At 40.7% G+C, this 19,199-nt stretch overlaps 1 protein-coding gene across 1 annotated transcript; it reads left to right on the top strand.

Annotated features, from left to right (window-relative positions):
• The first annotated feature begins 4,626 nt into the window (after positions 1 to 4,626).
• On the top strand, positions 4,627 to 18,564 carry LOC139620001 (protocadherin-17-like). The gene is made up of 4 exons (XM_071475112.1): positions 4,627 to 8,622; positions 9,705 to 9,763; positions 9,915 to 10,084; positions 16,956 to 18,564. The coding sequence occupies exons 1-4, from the start codon at positions 6,154 to 6,156 to the stop codon at positions 17,531 to 17,533; spliced, it is 3,276 nt and encodes a 1,091-aa protein (XP_071331213.1). The 5' UTR covers positions 4,627 to 6,153; the 3' UTR covers positions 17,534 to 18,564.
• Positions 18,565 to 19,199: the final 635 nt, after the last annotated feature.

Raw genomic sequence — 19,199 nt, 5'->3', positions numbered from 1 at the left:
GCATCTACGACAAAGTGAAGCCTTACATTGCATCTTATAACAATAATACGCTTGACCCAGTGACATTTTTGGCTCATTTGAAAGCAATTAGTAACTTGTCAGAAATTATTTAATGTAACCCCGACCCCTGATCATCACTATATGCCCAGACTCTGCCTTTCAATTGTTGTCTGCACAGAAACTCTGGGGATTGTTAATGCATGGCAGGTTATGTGGTTTGTTTTCTTGTTTCCTGTAATTATATTCATGATTCCAGTCTCAAATGTTTGATGTGAATTGAATGTGAATTCTGCTCCAGCAAATACCCGTTAGTTTTACAATCCTTATGTATTTTGTGTTTGGATCAGAGCAGTGTATTACACGGTTGTTTTCCAGACTGATTGATGAGCAGGTAATTTGTGAGTTTTTAGGTGCACATTTGCATAAACCCTTTAAAAGGCACATTCTCAGCAGACAGACACACTCTTAGCTCCTTCCCCTCAAAATGCAGATTAGGTTCAGAATTTATTAAACCCATCTTACCGACCACCAACCGAAACTCCACTGGATGCTATAAAGAATCAAAAATGCTTTCAAGTTGGACTTTCAGTTTTTAGAATTTGGCAGAGGGTCGTCTTAGCTCCTGGGGTACCAGAGAGTTTCACAAAAAATCGAATGCAAAAACACCAACTCTTTAAAGCGTACACTCAGGAGCGCATGGCTTGAGTCAGTTTTGATTCAAAATTGAAATGTTGGAGAATTGGTACATTGACCCATAGGATCTGCATTGACATGCACAACCACAGCTGGCGTGTAACAAAAATAATTTATTCGATATGTAACATGATAACAAGGCCTGTGAGATGTGTGCAGCTCCTTTTGTTGCATCCACAGCCTGGAAAGCAGCTCTACCTGTAAATGTGAAAGGTGGATGTGAAAGACCCACATGATAATTGTCAACCTATTGAAATGGAGAAGTGGTGACCACTAGTGGAAGGCCAAGGTCTAGTCATACAGCACAAAAGGAACCAATGACAAATAAAAACATATTTCTACACCTACATATAATGCTGCAAACAATCGAACAAAATTGTGTTTCTTTTGACATGTTTGCATTTATTCTGTAGTTTTTATATATTCTATAGACAGTAGTGATACCCACAAAATTAGGGGACAAAGGACAAAGCAAGAAAGCAAGGGGAATGACATGTAACAAAGGTCTGAGTGTTATTTGAATTTTAACACATATCAGTAAAGGTACCTTGAAAACTACATTCGAACAAATAAGACACATCAGTCCATTAGTGTAAAAAATAAACTTAAAGAATGAGACTTTATTCAAATATATGTTGTTATTAACAGCTAATTAATTTGTATTCATTTTTTTTTTTTAAATAGGGGTATTTGTTGGGGACTAATTCTATCTGTGGATGAATACATATTTAGTATGTTAGTGCAACAGTGTCAACTCTGTCTGCAAGAATTTTATGTTTACATACAACTTTCAAAATGTAATGCTGACCTGATTTTATTTTCTATTAACATAATGCAATGATTTGAGAGATAATGTGTTGATTTACAGTTAACCAGGAGCAAAATTTTTTCCTGACTTTTACCAAAGTTAATTTGTTGCCTAAACCCAACCTAACCCCTGACAGGCTGCAAGCCTGGTCTCTGGTGTCACAGTCCTACAGTTTCAATGGCTTCCAATCACCCCAACCACCTCCCTGCAAGTCTGGTGCAGTTCATTAATGTGGTGCCTCATTCACTCAGAAAAGACTGTGAACACAATCCAAGCATCGGTTACATTTGTCACTACAATGTAATTGGGAAAAAAATATAGAACTATACAACTATAAATGTAATTTCTAGGAGACAGGGTCGATGGTGCAAGGTTTTTCAATTAGTTTTTACGTGTTTTTAACCATCAACGGTTGTCTAGGCTCAGAGGAATAAACCATGGTGTGGATACGAGCAATAGTAGTTCTTCAAATCAATTTATTGTTGGTTTTGCTCTTTCTGAGGAATTTGTTGACCACCAAATTCATGCTTTAATTTAAGAAAAAACACTATTTGCCCCACAAACAGTCTAAATGAAAATAAGATATTACTGGGCACGTTACTGGTCAGATCACAAAATAACCATTTATCCACTTGCCCCTAGTGATTTTGAGGCATGCAGATAGTGTCAGTTTTATCTGCTGCATTTTCAAGATGTCCCATTCTGCCACCACCCAGACAGAATTGAAGTGAACTGATCTTTTTTTAGATGGTCAAGGAATTGGAAAATAACATGCAACAACAACAACAACAACAACATGTTTTTCTAAAAAAATAAAGTCCCGGTCGCTCTGGATAATTCACAGACCTCTTTGACCAGTTTCCATCTGAACTACTTTCTACTAATGACATGTTCCCCATGAAAAGTGTGGATCAGATGTTCTTTGGATTGTAGAGAGAAATTGTAACAGTAACTGGGAAACTGTGTCTGAAAGAAAAAATGGTGCTGATGAGTTTCCAGACATGTTTTCTTCAATTTTTTGAGAAGCGAAACTGAAATTCCATTTACCTCCATTGTAATGCAGCAGTTTCAAGGGTAAATTTCACAGAACCATGACACATAAAACTTAAACTATGGCAAGAGGGTCTTGTGTGTGTGTTGGTGTGTGTGTGTGTGTGTGTGTGTGTGTGTGTGTGTGTACTTATACTTGCTACATAGTAAGGACCAAAAAAAGTATTTTACCAACAGAGTGAGGACATTTTGGGAAAGTGAGGACATTTTGAGACACTTTAAAATCACATTTTGAGGGTTAAGACTTGGTTTTAGAGTTATGGTTAGAATTAGGTTTAGGTTAAGGTTAGGGTCAGGGTTAGGGTTAGGCACTCAGGTGTGTGATGGTTAAGGTTAGGGTAAGGGGCTAGGGAATGCATTATGTCAATGAGTGTCCTCACAAAGATGGAAGTACAAGTATGTGTGTGTGTGTGTGTGTGTGTGTGTGTGTGTGTGTGTGTGTGTGTGTGTGTGTGTGTGAATTGAGCGAACTGACCGATTAGCTCTGCTGAGGAGTCATGAAAATTGATTATTCTGGGATATGGATCATTATTAAAGGGTAGAACACACAGAGTAGTAAGCTTTAAGAAACTGTATAGAAATATTGATTTACTTTGGTAGTGGTGGTAGTAGTGGGATTGGTATTTAATTAACTGACTTAACTGTGTTTACTTTAGCAATCCTAAGTTTTGTTATTGTTATGTACAATTTTAACTGTTTTATTTTTTTCGGGGATAATGTTCATAAATTCCTGTGTAACTGCTAACCTACCCTGGTGTATGTATTTCTAATCTGTGTAATCAACATGTCTGCACAATGTCTCGTGGAGAACTTTGTTCCAAACAGACCGTGTTCACTCATGCATCTACTCTGCGGCAAAATTCAGTCGCTGGCGTTGATCATCATTCCCACTCACCACCATCAGTATTCCAGTGTGCAGCTTGAGGTGTGGTGCAACCAGCGACGGGCGCAAAAACAGAATGATAAACAACTTAATCTCACTTCTAATCATGCTTGTGCAGAGTGGTAAGTGAAATCACATGAAAGAGATGCCAAGATATTGTGCGTATGCTTAAATGAGCATAGCTACCGTTTGTCATTTCAACCTCTGTGGAATTACAACAGGTATGATTTTACACCAACAGAGTAATGTGCTTTCAAGTAAAAATCAATTCGTCATGAAACAACTGATGCATCCGTGTGTTTTTACTGCCAACAAAGCAGCAGAGATTGCAGTTCATTCCAGGGCAGGTGCAGTGGCCTCATTAGTGAAAGTTATCCATGACAAAGTCGTCGGTTTGTACAAAAACAAGGCAGCCAAAGCCACACATTAGGCTGTGGCCTATTTATTATGGATATGAACCACCCTCTCATTCAGAGTTCAGATCATATTAAATGGTATGACTGTGACAATGCAGACACAATTGTCAATAGCAGTCCTTTCCTGAGGTTTTAACATAGACTGAATGATAATTAGTTTCCCTTTGTTGTCTTTATCTCTTACCTGCAGAAATGGCCAATTTATGCAGGCTGCACCCTGGCCAGGCAAAGTTGATGCTCCCCAGAGGAAGAAAGCAGCCATGTTTCAGACAATGGGAATGAACTCGGGGACATCTCAAGGTTGATTTAGATCCTGAGCAACATCGAATTAAATGAGGAACTAGGCCACACTGATCTCAGCCTAATGTTGACACAGCTTCCTTTCAGAATTAACTCTCATTGGGTATACCGGTATCACCATGAGGGGCTCCATGCGTCACTGAGATCTGGTCAAGTAAGAATAAAAATGCAAATGCCAAAATATTGTTGAAATAGTGAGTGAACAAAATGTCAGTCCATCTTTTCAATATGAGATACGCGATTGACGTGAAAAGGCTATTGAAGGCTAGTGTGAAAAAGCTACAGAAGGCAGGTTATACCAACAGCTGTGATATTTGAGCTGTGAAATAAGCCTGTTTTTTTCTTCTTTTTTTTTTAAAGAAGAATAAGCAATTCTCTGATGTCCTTTGCAGAGATTATCATGAAAACACCCACAGTCTGTCTTTTCTATTATCTTGTGGCTTTCTCCAAACTAATGATAACGAAGTGCAATACAGAAGACAGGTGGTGTTGTTTTCATTATTGATAAGAATCTTTAGTTCTGAATATCCAAAGAGCTCCATTGATACTGAGAGCATAGCACTCTGAGGGGAAGAGACCCAGTTATTCTTGAAACATTTTGCCAGCTTTAATGTTACATTTCTCACACCACATTGCCCATCTGATCCACTTCTCCCTGGAATGACCACTTGTCTGCTCTTCACTACATCCCTGCCAAACACATTTCATCGATCTACTCATAATCCCTGCTTCACATCCACATGTATTAGGCGCAACATCCTCCAGCCACGTTTTCCCTCTGATGCTGCTACTCTGTGCGCGCACATCAGTAAATGAATCACGTAGCACTAGAACAGCCCTTCTTCATGCGATCTTGCCAGACCTATTGGAGAAACCCCCCCAAGGCAAAGATCTGTCACTGTTCACTCATTTGCTGGAAGACGATCAGAAACTATGTTAAATGCACCACGAAATACAGTGGAGTCTGCTTTAAAGAAGAAGGCGTCGAGAGGATTCCGGTCAGATCTCACTGTGCAGGGAGCGGGTTTCAACAGTTGACGCGGAGAGAACTGAGCGCAAGGAAAGCGATTAATTTTGATTATCTGAAATCTTCCAGCACCCCCCTTTTTCACGTTTCTTTTTTTTTTTTTTTTTTTTCCTCTCTCTCTTTCTGGCAACATTCGCGGGGGCAGTGCGGATGAGCATTGTCCGAATGAAGGATGCAAGAGCATCGGGTCCAATTGGACTGGATTACGGGATTATTGGACTGATTATAGGACAGTCATCGGGCAAAAGTCGCAGCCGTGCCATAGATGCTCTTGAATGACGGGAACGCAAAAGGTTGGACAGGAGTGACAGCTCTGTATCCTGCTTTTATTCCACTTTGTGTCATGGGCAGGCTGTATATGCTACGCCAGCAGAACCCATATGCAACAGTGTGCCGCACAGGAAAAAAGTAAATGCATTGTGAATGGTAACATCGGGCAATGCTGCATTTTGAACGGGCATGTCAGTGTTTGCTGTAGCCTAGGTGTAGATGTCGCATGAGGGCAATGCGCTTTTGTAAGCTACGGTCTAACCTTCACCACAGAGATTCAAACCCTTTAACCTTGGATGCAGTGGGGAATATTAATACTTTATAGACATCGATTATTCATCAAGTCCCCCCCCCCCCGTCCGCCCCCCCCCCCCCCCCCCCCCCATGTGAGGGAAAACAAAGCATTTCTGGCACACTATGTTGAATTTGATCTTTAATTCATGCATTATGTGTCGTCGGGCGGTCATCTTTGTTTACAGAAAGAGTTCATCATAGCCGAACGGCATGTGAAAGAGGTTAAAATAGCGAATGAAAGGAGATAACGATTCATAGATCGATTCAGTGCCCAATTAGTGTGAGATCGGCGTCAACCACACGCCTGGCTTGGGTTTAGTCCTCGAGGTTTGCCGTAATCAACAGGTTGAAAGTCAACGAGGATTTTTTTTTTTTTTTTTTCCGTGCCACTACCGCATATCCAGTTGAAGGGATGCGTCTCTCTGTACCCATTTTCTTACTGCTGTGGGTTAAAGCCCTGACATTGAAAAATCTCAATTATTCTGTCCCGGAGGAGCAAGGACCTGGCACTGTTATAGGCAATATAGCAAAAGATGCCGGGTATGGGACCATGGAGAGAGGGAAAAAATCCAACTTCAGAGTGCTGGAGAATTCTGCACCACATCTGGTGGATGTTGACCCGGAGAGTGGACTAATCTTCACCAAACAAAGGATTGACAGGGAAACGTTATGCAGGCGCAACCCAAAGTGCCAGCTCTCCATGGAGGTGTTTGCCAATGACAAGGAAATATGCATGATCAAGATTGATATACAGGACATAAATGACAACTCGCCCAGTTTTCCTTCAGATCATGTTAATATTGATATTTCAGAAAACGCAGCTGCTGGCACACGTTTCCCTCTGACTATTGCACATGACTCAGATTCTGGGGAAAATGGGATAAAGACCTATCAGGTCACCAGAGATGATTACAATACCTTTTCTTTGGATTTAAAAGTGAGAGGTGATGGGACGATATATCCAGAGCTGGTGGTTCAGAGACCTCTGGATAGAGAGGATCAGAGTCATCACACCCTTCTCCTCACAGCAATTGACGGTGGGGAGTATCCAAGATCAGGCTCCATGCAAATCAACGTCAGAGTGACTGATTCCAATGACAATAGCCCGGTTTTTGAAAAATCCTCTTATGTGATAGAGATTGGTGAAAATTCGCCTCTTGGAAAAGTACTTATAGATTTGAATGCCACTGACCAAGATGAAGGAAGCAACGGACAGGTGGTCTATTCCTTCACTGGATATGCATCTGAGAGAATCCAAGATTTGTTCTCCATTGACCCCAATACTGGCATCATCAAGGTCCAGGGAGAAATTGACTATGAAGAGAATCCAATCATAGAGTTTGATGTCCAGGCAAAGGATCTGGGGCCCAACCCGATACCAGGCCACTGTAAAATTACAGTGAAAGTGCTTGACAAAAATGACAACTCGCCAATAATAAGTTTTGTTTCTGTCCGGCAGGGAGCCATCAGTGAGGCAGCACCTCCAGAATCTGTCATAGCGCTGGTCAGAGTGACAGATAAAGATTCTGGCCGTAATGGTCAACTTCAGTGCCGGGTGCTGGGAAATGTACCCTTCCGGCTGCAGGAAAACAATGATAATTTTTACACGCTGCTCACAGACAGACCTCTGGACAGGGAAATGAAAGATGAATACAATGTAACAATAGTGGCGAGAGACAATGGGATCCCTTCTTTGAACTACACTAAGTCGTTTACTGTGAAAATCTTGGATGAGAATGACAATGCACCACGCTTTACAAAGACTATGTATCTGCTACAGGTGCCTGAGAACAACATCCCAGGGGAGTATCTGGGCTCCGTTCTGGCCCACGACCCAGATGTAGGTCGAAATGGAACGGTGTCGTACTCTATTCTGCCGTCACATATCGGGGATGTTTCTGTGTACACCTATGTGTCTGTTAATCCCACCAATGGAGCCATATATGCCTCACGCTCTTTCAATTATGAGCAAACAAAATCCTTTGAGTTCAAGGTTCAGGCTAAAGATGGAGGATCCCCTCACATGGAGAGCACTTCTACAGTCAGGGTCAATGTTCTTGACGTCAACGACAATCTCCCTGTTATTATTTTACCCCTCCTGCAGAATGACACTGCTGAAATCCCAGTGCCTCGAAACGTAGGTATTGGGTACATTGTGGCTACAGTGAAAGCGGTGGACCATGACCACGGAGAGAGTGGCCATTTGACCTATGAGATTACAGAAGGAAATGACGACCACCTGTTTGAGATGGATCCGGTGGGAGGAGAGGTCAGAACTGCCCATGCTCTTTGGGAAGAGGTTGCCCCAGTGGTTGAGCTGGTGGTGAAGGTAACTGACCATGGCAAGCCCCCCTTATCTGCCGTGGCTAAGCTGATCATTAGGGCGAACACAGAAACGGCACCGGGTGGGGGTTCCAGCGCGAGCGGGGAACAGCAGCACTGGGACGTATCCCTGCCCCTCATAGTTACCCTCTGCATTATCTCTGTCATGCTCTTAGCAGTCATGACCGCCATCGCTGTCAAGTCCAAACATCAAGATAAGGAGACTGGGAATTATAACTGCCGCATGGCTGAGTACTCCAATCCTCCAGTGGGGAAGGGCAAAAAGAAAAGGATCAACAAGAGTGACATCATGCTGGTGCAGAGTGAGATGGAGGAGAGAGATTCTGCGAGCCGGATGAATGTGGTGAGCAGCCCCTCACTGATCACTTCGCCAATATGTTTTGACTATCAGAGTCCGCTGCCACTCACACTGCCCAGGTCAGAAGTCATGTACCTGAAAACCACCCCAAACAGCCTGACAGTCCCCAGGGCGGGTTGCCACTCCAGCTTTGCCGGGCTTAGCACAGACACTCCAGCGAATAGGATGTCAGTGATACAGGTAAGGAGGATGCTGCACCGTATTCTTTATCTGTCCTTTATTCTCGCTTATCTGCGCCCGCTGCTTTACCACACAAATCTGACAAAAGAAAAGTAATCGACTGAAAAAGAGAAACTCTGTCACTGTGAGCAGATGTCATTATTATCGTTTTCTCTTCCCCTGTTAGGACAGTATGAGGCATTCTCTGTCTATGTATCTGTAAATTGTTTTAGAAACTACTGCATTGTAAGTCCTCGCTTGCAAAATGGTACAGGTGGTCTGCATAATCAGAAAGTCCTCTCAGTTAGACATGCAAACAGTGTGAGTCTTGAACAAGGCTGCTGTGACCCTGCCAGATCCACTGCTATAGAGTGAAAACAAAACCCTGCCTGAAATGTGGGATTGGACAGGTGTTTGAGCAGCTTGTCCGATCACATTACTGAACCAATGTGCACCAGGCAGCTAGATGCACACAGCATAACCTTACAATCGCATTTTGCGCTCCCCACAAATATGGGCCAGATCCACCCATCCGCATCCAAAGTTGGCACGATAAGGCCATTAATAGGGTGCAGCCTTGCCTTGTAGTGATGGCAGGGTTGAACACACAAGCCAGCTAACATGCTAATTTGACAGCATGGGCTTGTAGTGCTGTGTAGCACACCCGAATTATCTGTTGTAAACGATGTAAATATCTAGGACAGACTCACAGACAGTCTCATTTGGAGATGATAACACAGATGACAAGGCCTGGCACTGTCACCAGTCACTAGGGTACGTGGGTGTGATCAACACAAACACATTATTCTCAAGATAGGGGAAAAAAAGGATGCTGATGACAGTGGCTAATGCTTTACTCCTTTGCCTTGCCAAGAAGGCACATATGGTCACAATGGAGATGTGCTCTTATCATGCCGTCATCACTGGCAGGTGCTCTCTGGCTTTTATTGACATCTTTCAGGTGCTAAAATAAATAATATAAAAATCTGAAAACCGGGCAAAAAAAAAATTCCCGTCTGAACCTCATGTTACTCAGGCTATTGTTGAAAATTGCATGAATTTTTTTTACCATGATCAATGCAAAATATTTCTTTCCTTTCTAGACAGAAAATTTTCCCTCAGAGTCCAATTACGCTGGCAGCAGGCAACCATTTGTTCAAAGGTAAGAGGTCTATCCAAAGGCTTTCTTACCAGTGCATTTAGCTTCTTCATCTTTCTATCAAGGCAGCTGACTATGGCTATCAAATAGGAACACTCACGCAGAGGTAATGGCAAGTTATGTTTTTTTCTCCCCTCCTTCCATTCTGCTGCAGCTCAACATTTAAGGATGCAGAACGAGCAAGCCTCCGAGACAGTGGCCATGGTGATAGTGACCAGGCTGATAGTGACCAGGATACTAATAAAGGCTCACACTGCGACACGTCTGCCAGGGAGGCCCTCAAGATGAAAGCAACAGCAGTTAATGGCCAGCCTTTTGAGCAGGGTGAGTGGACGCACTCTGTTCCTGACATCTGGAAGATGCCTAACTGACTCTTGTACCAGACATTAATTATACTATATACACTGAGAACATGCAGGCAGCTCGCTGGTGTTTAGATGGAGACCCACCAGCACCTGGGTGCAGCTAACGGAAACATTTACCATTTAACGCGGAAGAGGTAAACCCAGACTGTTATTAGATGCAGGTAGTGTTGTTTTGTACCACTTTACATTGCAGACAGCTTGAGCTGTTGCAAAGATGACATGAAGGCACCGGAGTGGAAGGTAGATGGCAGTTCAAAAGGATAAAAGAGTCCATTGGCTCAAGGTAGAATGTTCAAACATCTTGTGTTTGATTTAGCCATCAAACAAACTCATATGCATGGCAAAGTGTGCCTCTGTCTGTATCTTTTTTTTGATCATGTCATTACTTGAACACAGCTTCGCCTCACGCATGTCTTGAACAACACGACAGAGACAAGAAAGCGTGATAGACACTTGCAGTGCAAAATGACAGGTATTTCTGGTGCAACATGACAGAGTGTTTCCACCTTTTGCTTGAGAACATTTTCTCAGTCATTATCAGTTTTGCCATGGTTACACTGTTTTTAAAAGGAGCTTTACTTTGCAACTGAAAATAGAAATGTTGAATGTTATTTTACAAATCTGAAACGATCCCCATTTAAAAGGGCTATAATCAAAGATGATTGTCCGTCCGTTGCAACCTTGGTTGACCTGATAGGGACTGATATATTTAGCTATTGTTGATATTAACTGAAAATATGAGGGCAACTCTCACTGGCGAGATAAAAGATAATGGGAAACTTGAATGAAGTGGGGATCTTTCTCATTTCCTTGTGTGAGCCTCAGAAGAGAATGGCTGTGGTCATCAGGTCCTTATGCAGCAGAGCTTTCCACACCATTTACATTGCTATGAACTGTTTGTCCGTGGCTTGCTCAAGAGGGCAGAGATGGAAACACTCTTGTGGCTGCCAGAGAGATGTGTGAATCTCTCTCTTTCTCCCCCTCTCTCTCTATCTATCTCACTTTTGTGTACGTGTGAGGGTGCTTGCGTGTTTGTTTGTGTGTGTGTGTGTGTGTGTTTGTGTCTGTGCGGGTGTGCTTGTGTTCGCGCGTGTGTGTGCCACGAGGAATTATGGCAGACCAAACTTGACTCTGTGGGAGGTGTAAATTCAATCACAATTTTTTTTTTTTTTTTGCAGCACATTTCTGAGTCTGATTCAGTCCAAGTTCTGAGGCCAATCACATGCAGAGATATTGAAAGAGATGTTTTGTACATGGGAGGTTGAATATTTACATGTGCAGCGCTGACGCTTGCCGGACAGGAATGTCAGTTAATTTATATAGCTGCGTTTGTAAGATAAGAGAAATAGAGAAATGCAAAGAAGTGAGGTATTGCTTTTAATATTAATGGGTTTTGCTAATGCTTTTCCTGTATGTGAGAAATTTAGTTAAAGAGCACAACTAATGGTCGGATTAAACGGTGCTCTCTCCTGTGGAGCTGGTCAGTTGAACATTAAATGGTGTCACTGTCTACTGACTACAAGATGGAAGATCTACATTATGCATCATACCTTAGACCTGATCACACAAAAACATCACCCTCCAACCCACGCAATCCTCCTGTCTCTAGCTTACACACACATACATACATACACTCTCACTCACACACAGACACGCGCGCACACACACACACACACACACATTTATTGAACAACAAAGCCACTGTTTTGTAGATTTTGACAAGATAGAGCTATTATCCAAAATGGAGACACCACAGAATTTTAGTTCCAAATGCACCAACACAAAAGCTTGTGGGTTAAGTAGTATTGCTTTTATGTCTTTACCTTTACCATCCCTCTAGTCTCCTGGCTGCTTTGATACAGGTAATATATGCACCTGTGCAGCTTCCACTATCATGCACTCTGAATATTTATTCACTCTCACAGACACCAGATGCACAGTGGGTATGTTGCTAGGCTTTCTCTGATTCTATTTATAATGGGCAGTTGGTTTCTTTGTTTTTCAGCATGTAATCGTTGCGTTCGCAGTCAGCCATGAGATCACAGCTACTTTGACACTTTGTCATGATTATAATGTAAATGCAGCGGACTATACTGCATAAAGCCAAGATATGAGTCTATCATTTTATAGCTGTTATTTAACACATTTTTGTTTACTGATGAAATGGAAAAAATGGAAATGGAAGGCCAATGGCAGGCACATTAGATGAAAGCATTGTTATTTCTTCATCCTCTTCCTTCAACATTTTTGTTATACATAATGTAGATTATAAATCTACCAAGAGTAGTGTCAAATACTTCTTTTTTATGAATTTGTACTTCATGAAGTTGCCATTATAACAGGAAAGGTAATAGAAATCCTTATCCATTGTAAGCATTCATTGCAACACTTTCCTTGAAGTTCCCCCACTCATAACCATTGAACAAATGGCTTCTAACACTCTAACACTCTAATGTAGTTGGAAGCAGATGTAAGTGTTTATTAGTGTTTTTTTGTTAACAGCCATAATTTCTTGTGTTGGCACCTGTAAGTGGAGGCTGTAAACTGATAATGATTGAAAACTATTTATGCTAAATAATAATAGTCTTCATATTAGTTAGCTGTGACCTCCATATGTGCTTATCTTCTCACAACTACATTGTATTGTGTTGTGAACCATTCACTGAATGTTTACAGGCTGCTAATGAATGCTAAAGTGTCATGGCAATAAGAATTACATTTTATGTAAAGACGCAGACACAATCATTCAACGCCTTGTAGTTATAAAGCAAGATACAATAACACATACGACAACAAAAAAAAAAAAAATCCTTGCTCTTTTGTTGCTGAAACTTATAAGCACATACATCCCTTTGCATCAGTATCATCTGCGAGCTCCTCTGCAGTGCTGAGAGGCACCATGGAAATGAATTCAGCATCTCCCTGCTTCTCCTTGCTTATGCTTACTGTTCTGGCCTCATGTATTTGTGCCACAAAAATACTTCTCTGTATGGCACTAGAAGAGAGACGGAGAACCACAAGTGCACAGGGCGCAGACTGTGATCTGGAGTGTGGATGCTTCTTATTGGAGCACTTCTAATATGCAGAACCTGTGTTGCGGTTTTGCCAAATCAAAGCCATCATTTAGTTCCCCCCTTTTGATGTGGAATGCATTTTGAACTCAGATGAGTATTTTCTCTTGATCTTAGTCCTGACAAAGATAGCATAAGAATGGTTTATGCAAAGAACGGAACCATGTATAAGTTCATGTAACACGACAGGAAAAAAAGATCACAGTATGCAGCCTGAAATCTAAGAGTAAAAACTGTATTTAATACACCACTAACTTGAAACCCATCAATTATTAAAAATAGACTTTACTTATGCTTTATTAGAGACTACAATTACTTCCCTGCTTGTTAGCTCGCACTTCACCACCAAATATAACTTTTTATAAAGCACAATAGGTCCAATTATGATAATGGTTTTGATCTAACTTGTTTTAAAACCTTAAACCACCTTCATGTGAAATACAGATGAGAGATTTTGATCATTTGTTTCATATTCCTTTATTTACTCAGACAAATGTCCCATTGAGATTATATTTATTTAAATTTATTTAAAAGAGAGACCTGGCCAAGAGGGCAGCACAACAGCATTGTTACAATGATAAATACAAACAACATCACAATGTCCAATTAAGGTAGAATAAAAGACTCAAGTCAATTTTCCATTTAGATGCATAAACAGGTATGATTTTCCATAATCATTCATTTTAAAATTGACCTAAATCCTCCACAGTAATCAGCACTGACAATTTTAGAGCTGATTATGAAATGTATTATTTATCTGCCTCAAGTAGTTGAGATTTTACCTCTTTCAGTTGAAAAATGTACCACAATTCACATATATTTTCACACCGTAGCATATTTTTAAACAGGATACAAATGAAAACTCTTCCAATGTTAGAAAATGTTACACAAAATTAGCAGTTGTTGAGAGACAAACCACATTTGTTTTCATGTGAGCATTGTTTATGTGAGGCAAATAAGGTGGATAGTGTGCTCATCCAGCTGGGTACAGCTGCAAAAGAAAAAACACAGCACACAAGGAAGGGTTTCCCACATGGTGGAATTTGCACACTCAAAACAAAAACAAAAAAATAAAATAAAATATTGATGCAACGTTTCTTTGTCAGGCAAACATCTGTGTGAACAAAAGACAGCATACAGACAAAAAGTGACAGCTCCAATTACAATTAGAGAAGATCACGTGACACAAAATGACACCCATTATTCCAAAACATTTTGTTGTGCATATAAAAACACATAATGCAACAAAAGAGGACTGTAGCCCATACAGAAAATATGTAATACTTGTAATACATGTTTACATTTTTGCAGTAAATGTAAAAGTGCCTTTTTCTTTAACGTTCTTAATGTAAGCGCTCTTCATTAACTCTCTAAAACAGCAAAATTAAGAGACGCAATCAGTCTGTTAAATCTCTGTCCAGTCATAGCGTAATTAACTGATCCATTTTGTCCAGTGGCTGCAAGTGCATGTGTGGGTGTGTTTGTGTAGGAGTTCATGGACTTGTGAATGAGCTTGCATTGTATGTGTGCTGACGTTCACATCTCTTGGGGGTTGTGTCACAGGGATGGTTTCTTCTTCTTTTTTCTTTTTTTTTTGTTTGAACTTCCTCCTCCGGTTTTTGATGTACCCTCCAGCAAAACTGGCCAAGGCTGGTGTACGAGGAAGGTGCTGTTGCCTTTGAACACGAGGATCTCCCCACCTCTTCTAAGGAAGAGCCTCGTCGTGTGGAGCTTCCCCTTGTTCCAGGCTCCATCCTCACCAGAGCCAGTTTTCATAATGAGATCAAGTGCCTCGTTCACAGTTAGCCACTTGCTCATGGTCTTTGATATCATAGAATGGCATGAGAGCAAGATAGAGAATCCTTTTTTTTTTTTTTGGAGACCAAAGCTGTGAGATCTTATCAGCGTAGCATCAGGTTTAAAGTTTTGGTTGTAAGTTTTGGTTTCCACTGGAGCAGGTGACAAGAGAAACTATTTGAAGCGTTAGTGTGGGGCTAGATGTGAGAACTTTTATATTTTCTGTCATAATCTACCTCTGAGGAGAGACCTCGACATGAAGGGAGAAATGTTACAGATGTGACGTGTGTAGTTTGTCTTTACGTGTATTACATGTTCATTCATTCACTTCTCATACTTGGACACGGACAAAAACCGAATGAATAACCAAAACAATGATCAAATCAGCGATCAGCAGATGCGTGTCTAGTCAATCAGAGCAAAGAAAACAAATGTATTAAAGTTGAATCAGTTAACAGAACAACCTGGAGAATAAATTTATACTTTTACAATTGAAATTGCTGCTTCGCTTTCATGTATAACAAATGAAGGAAAACTACCATTTTCTAGCAGTTTGACGTTTTTGCTTCATGCCTCTACATGCAAAATACCTCGATGCATCAATGTCAAATTAATTTTGATAGCGTAGTGTAGTGGCTACAGAGAAAAGAAATGACACCTTCTACATCTTAACACCGTGGAAATTGGTTCATTCTGTGTGTCGCTCTTCTATGCCTGCCAGGGTTAGACGTGTGTATACGACGGAGTTAGGGCACAAAGATGTTTTCTTTTACTACTGACACTAATACACAGCCACATGTACATGTTGTACAATCCTGTGGTGTTTGGCTTGATGTGCAGCATCAACTCTTGCAGCTGAAGCTACTACAGTCATGCTCTAATCAGGGCCCCACTTTAATCATTAATATAAGGTCAAGAAGAACAGGTTGCATGTTTTCCTTGCTTCAAATTATACTGCTAGTAGTTTACTGCTGAACAGGTGTCTTTAGACCAACTTACATGAAAAGGATTTTCCCTTGAATGCGATGTTTCCAGACATTCAATAGCAGTTATATTTCTTGCAGAGAGGAGATCACTGAGGAGCTCTTGTGGCAAGGACAGGTCACAATATGCGTCCACTAACAAGAAGTGAAATGAAAAATGGACAGGAAATGCAAATGAGCTGCTGATTATGCACCAGAGTCTCTCCAAGTAATTAGAAAAATGACTACAGGTCAAACTAATGAGTCTTTGTGCTACTAATGTAATGGCGTTTCCAAAATCTAGTTTCACTTGGATGTTTTATTCCAGATTTGATTGACTGATTTTCAGTCAGTTATTTGAATAAAATTAACACCTATAAATGACAATAATGAGCCCTAACAATATGCTAACTAAAAACATCCTAACTACAGAATTTCTCACTGCTGTCTGATCAGATTTGGTGAATATCGCTGCTGATGCAAATTTCACAGTTGTGTGTTTCTGCTGGAAATGAAACATGAAAAGCACATCACTTCCTCTGCACCAGATGATATTTTCCAGGAAACACCCACACATGGTGTTGAGAACAGCAGGAGGAAGGTGTTTCATCAATAGCTTGACTCATTTGCTATACACTGACCAGGGAAAAAGCAAAATTTACTTTTTTTTTCCTATCATTATTTTAAGTTTGCATTGAGTTATTCTGAAAATGGAGAAGGTTGTGATTTACATTGCTAAATCTAATTCTCCCATATCTGTTGCAAAAGGCTGCTGGTACTTATTTTATTCTGAAAAACTCCAGCGATATATATACTAAATAACTGATATCAGGAAAGATGTTATAGTGCATAGGATTTCAAGAATAGTCCTGGAATTTGTTTTTGTTTGCAGCGTTTTATTGTTCTTGCTCATCCTTCAAAATGCCATCTACGTTTTCTTCTAGGTTGTTTATTCTTACCCCAGCAGGGTCCAATAACAAATGTTTAACTGTTTTTGCAGAGCAAGACAAATCAGTCCACTGCACGGATGAATGTCGTGCACTGGGACATTCTGACAGATGCTGGATGCCAAAGTTACGGGTAGGAAGCCAAGCAGACAGCGCCGATAATCGCACCAACCTTTTCATCCCTGTGGGAATGGATGCCATGGTAGAGACAGAGATTTATGGCACCATCAGCTGCAGCAGCAGAAAAACCCTCAGCACGTTTGGAAAGGAACAGCGGGACAGTACAATCCTCGTGGCCAATGTCAAACCTTACTTAAAATCGCAGCGTGCACTAAGCCCACCGCTACAGGAGAGTCCATCCGCATCCAGTAGTCCCAGCAAGAGTAGTGTGCCCCTGGACTTGGCCAACCATGAGTCCAAAGAAAAGAGGGAGGGGGGTTCAGACAGCAGTGCCTATGGCCCTCCAGATGGCCAGTGCTCCCCACTGCACACCGAATTGGAGGAGCCCTCCTACCTGACCTGTGAGCTCAGGCCTAAGTCCCTGTCAAGCGGTCTCATTCACAGCTCTGTCATCAGCCAGGAGTGTGGGGGGTCAGATTATGTCCTCGACCCGCGGGACTCTGGTAACTGACAGGTCAGATGATCTCGCTCGCTCTCACCTGCCAGGGGTGAGATGATGATATCACAGATTAATGAGCAAGAGGTGATTTTTTTGTTTTGTTTGTTTGTTTGTTTGTTTGCTTATTTGTTTTGTTTTTTCGACCTACAGAAGTGTCCAGACACGCATTGTATAACCAAAAACCATCTGCTTTGTATGTTTTTTGAGTTTGTGACTTGTTGTGTTAAGGTGAAATGTGTGTCCTTGACTGCTGTGAAGGTTTTGGGGGGGAAAAAATCAGTGCTTACCTGACTCCAAGTGTTTTCATGGTGTACTGTACCTGTCAATTTAGATGTCTGTATTTTACACATTTCAAGCTCCAATTTTGTGAGGCTATTGAACAAATTGCTACTGTTAAGCTATTGAGTCCTGTCTGCTTTTGTACAGTGAAGCTTTCTGTCTCCATTTAGTGTATAAGGAACATCTCTTTGAATATCACAGGCAACTGAAATACATATCAGTGACGTTAAATACAAAAGTGAAGTGTCTTATGAACTGTTAATGGTGGTGCAACAGGGAATGTCCCTTTTCATAAAACCATTTGAGGTTCCTATAAAAACAATTTTTTAAGAATGTATTTGTAATTTTATTGTCGTCCTCTCTGCGGTTTATGTGAAAATAAGCTGAGCTTACACGTGAATGTGGGCTACTGTACTTGTTGTGTATTTTATTAAATTTCTATACACTGTGTGCATGGAAGGCAGTTATTTTTGACTGGTGACAACTTCTGAAGCTGTCGTGTTTTTTTTGTTTTTTTTTTTGTTTTTTTTTATGTGAAAGAAGTGTATATATGTCTACAAGGTGCTTAAATGTGTTAATGACAAAAATCACTCAAACGTGCCAACTTCAGCTCTATACTGTATACCAGCACACGTTATCTAGCAGTAGTCTAGATCCTAGTTAGAGGAACTTCAAAAGAAAATCACAATCAACATTTTGCACAGCTATTTATTTTTAAATGCTCAAATAAAAACAGGCACTGTGTATTAGTGCACCCAACAGAAGATGAGTTGACTTCCTCTGCTCAATGCTGACATTGTGTAGTATGCATCATGTGGTCAAGATGGAAATCCTGCTCGTGCTTTTGTTCTCTTGCTCCCCAGTTCAAAGTCTTCAGAGCTGCTGCCAGTTAACGTCTGCTTGTCATTACAGCTTTATTTGAATATGAATCTGTCTGACAAATCACAAGACATGAATCGAACGAAAAAATGAAAAACTTAACATTCAGCTGCAACTAGCAGCTACAAGCAAAGACGTTTTGCTACGAATTCTTTGATTAGACAAAATGAAATTTTAATGATCCCTGTGGGGGAAAGTGGGTCATTGCAGCAGCAAAGGATTGAACAAATAGTGCATTAAAGGTTATCACAAGTAAATATATATATATATATATATATATATATATATATATATATATATATATATATATAAAGAAAGAGAATTATACAACAAATGAAAATACAGCATCTCCATCGAAAAGATTTCAAGGTTATATCTGGAATTTCATGGACATGTCAGAAAATGTTAATCTTGTGCTCTCTTCCTTGCTGGATTTACGAGAGCACATGTGCACATTTCTTGTTTATAAGTATTGGGCACTATTTACTGTTGAATCAAACACAGAAAGGGAAGGTGCAGT

Source organism: Trachinotus anak, unplaced genomic scaffold, assembly GCF_046630095.1.
Source record: "Trachinotus anak isolate AG129_WGS33_773 ecotype Australia unplaced genomic scaffold, CSIRO_AGI_Tana_v1 ptg000001l, whole genome shotgun sequence".
Taxonomy (NCBI): domain Eukaryota; kingdom Metazoa; phylum Chordata; class Actinopteri; order Carangiformes; family Carangidae; genus Trachinotus; species Trachinotus anak.
This window is presented reverse-complemented; position numbering and strand designations above follow the sequence as displayed.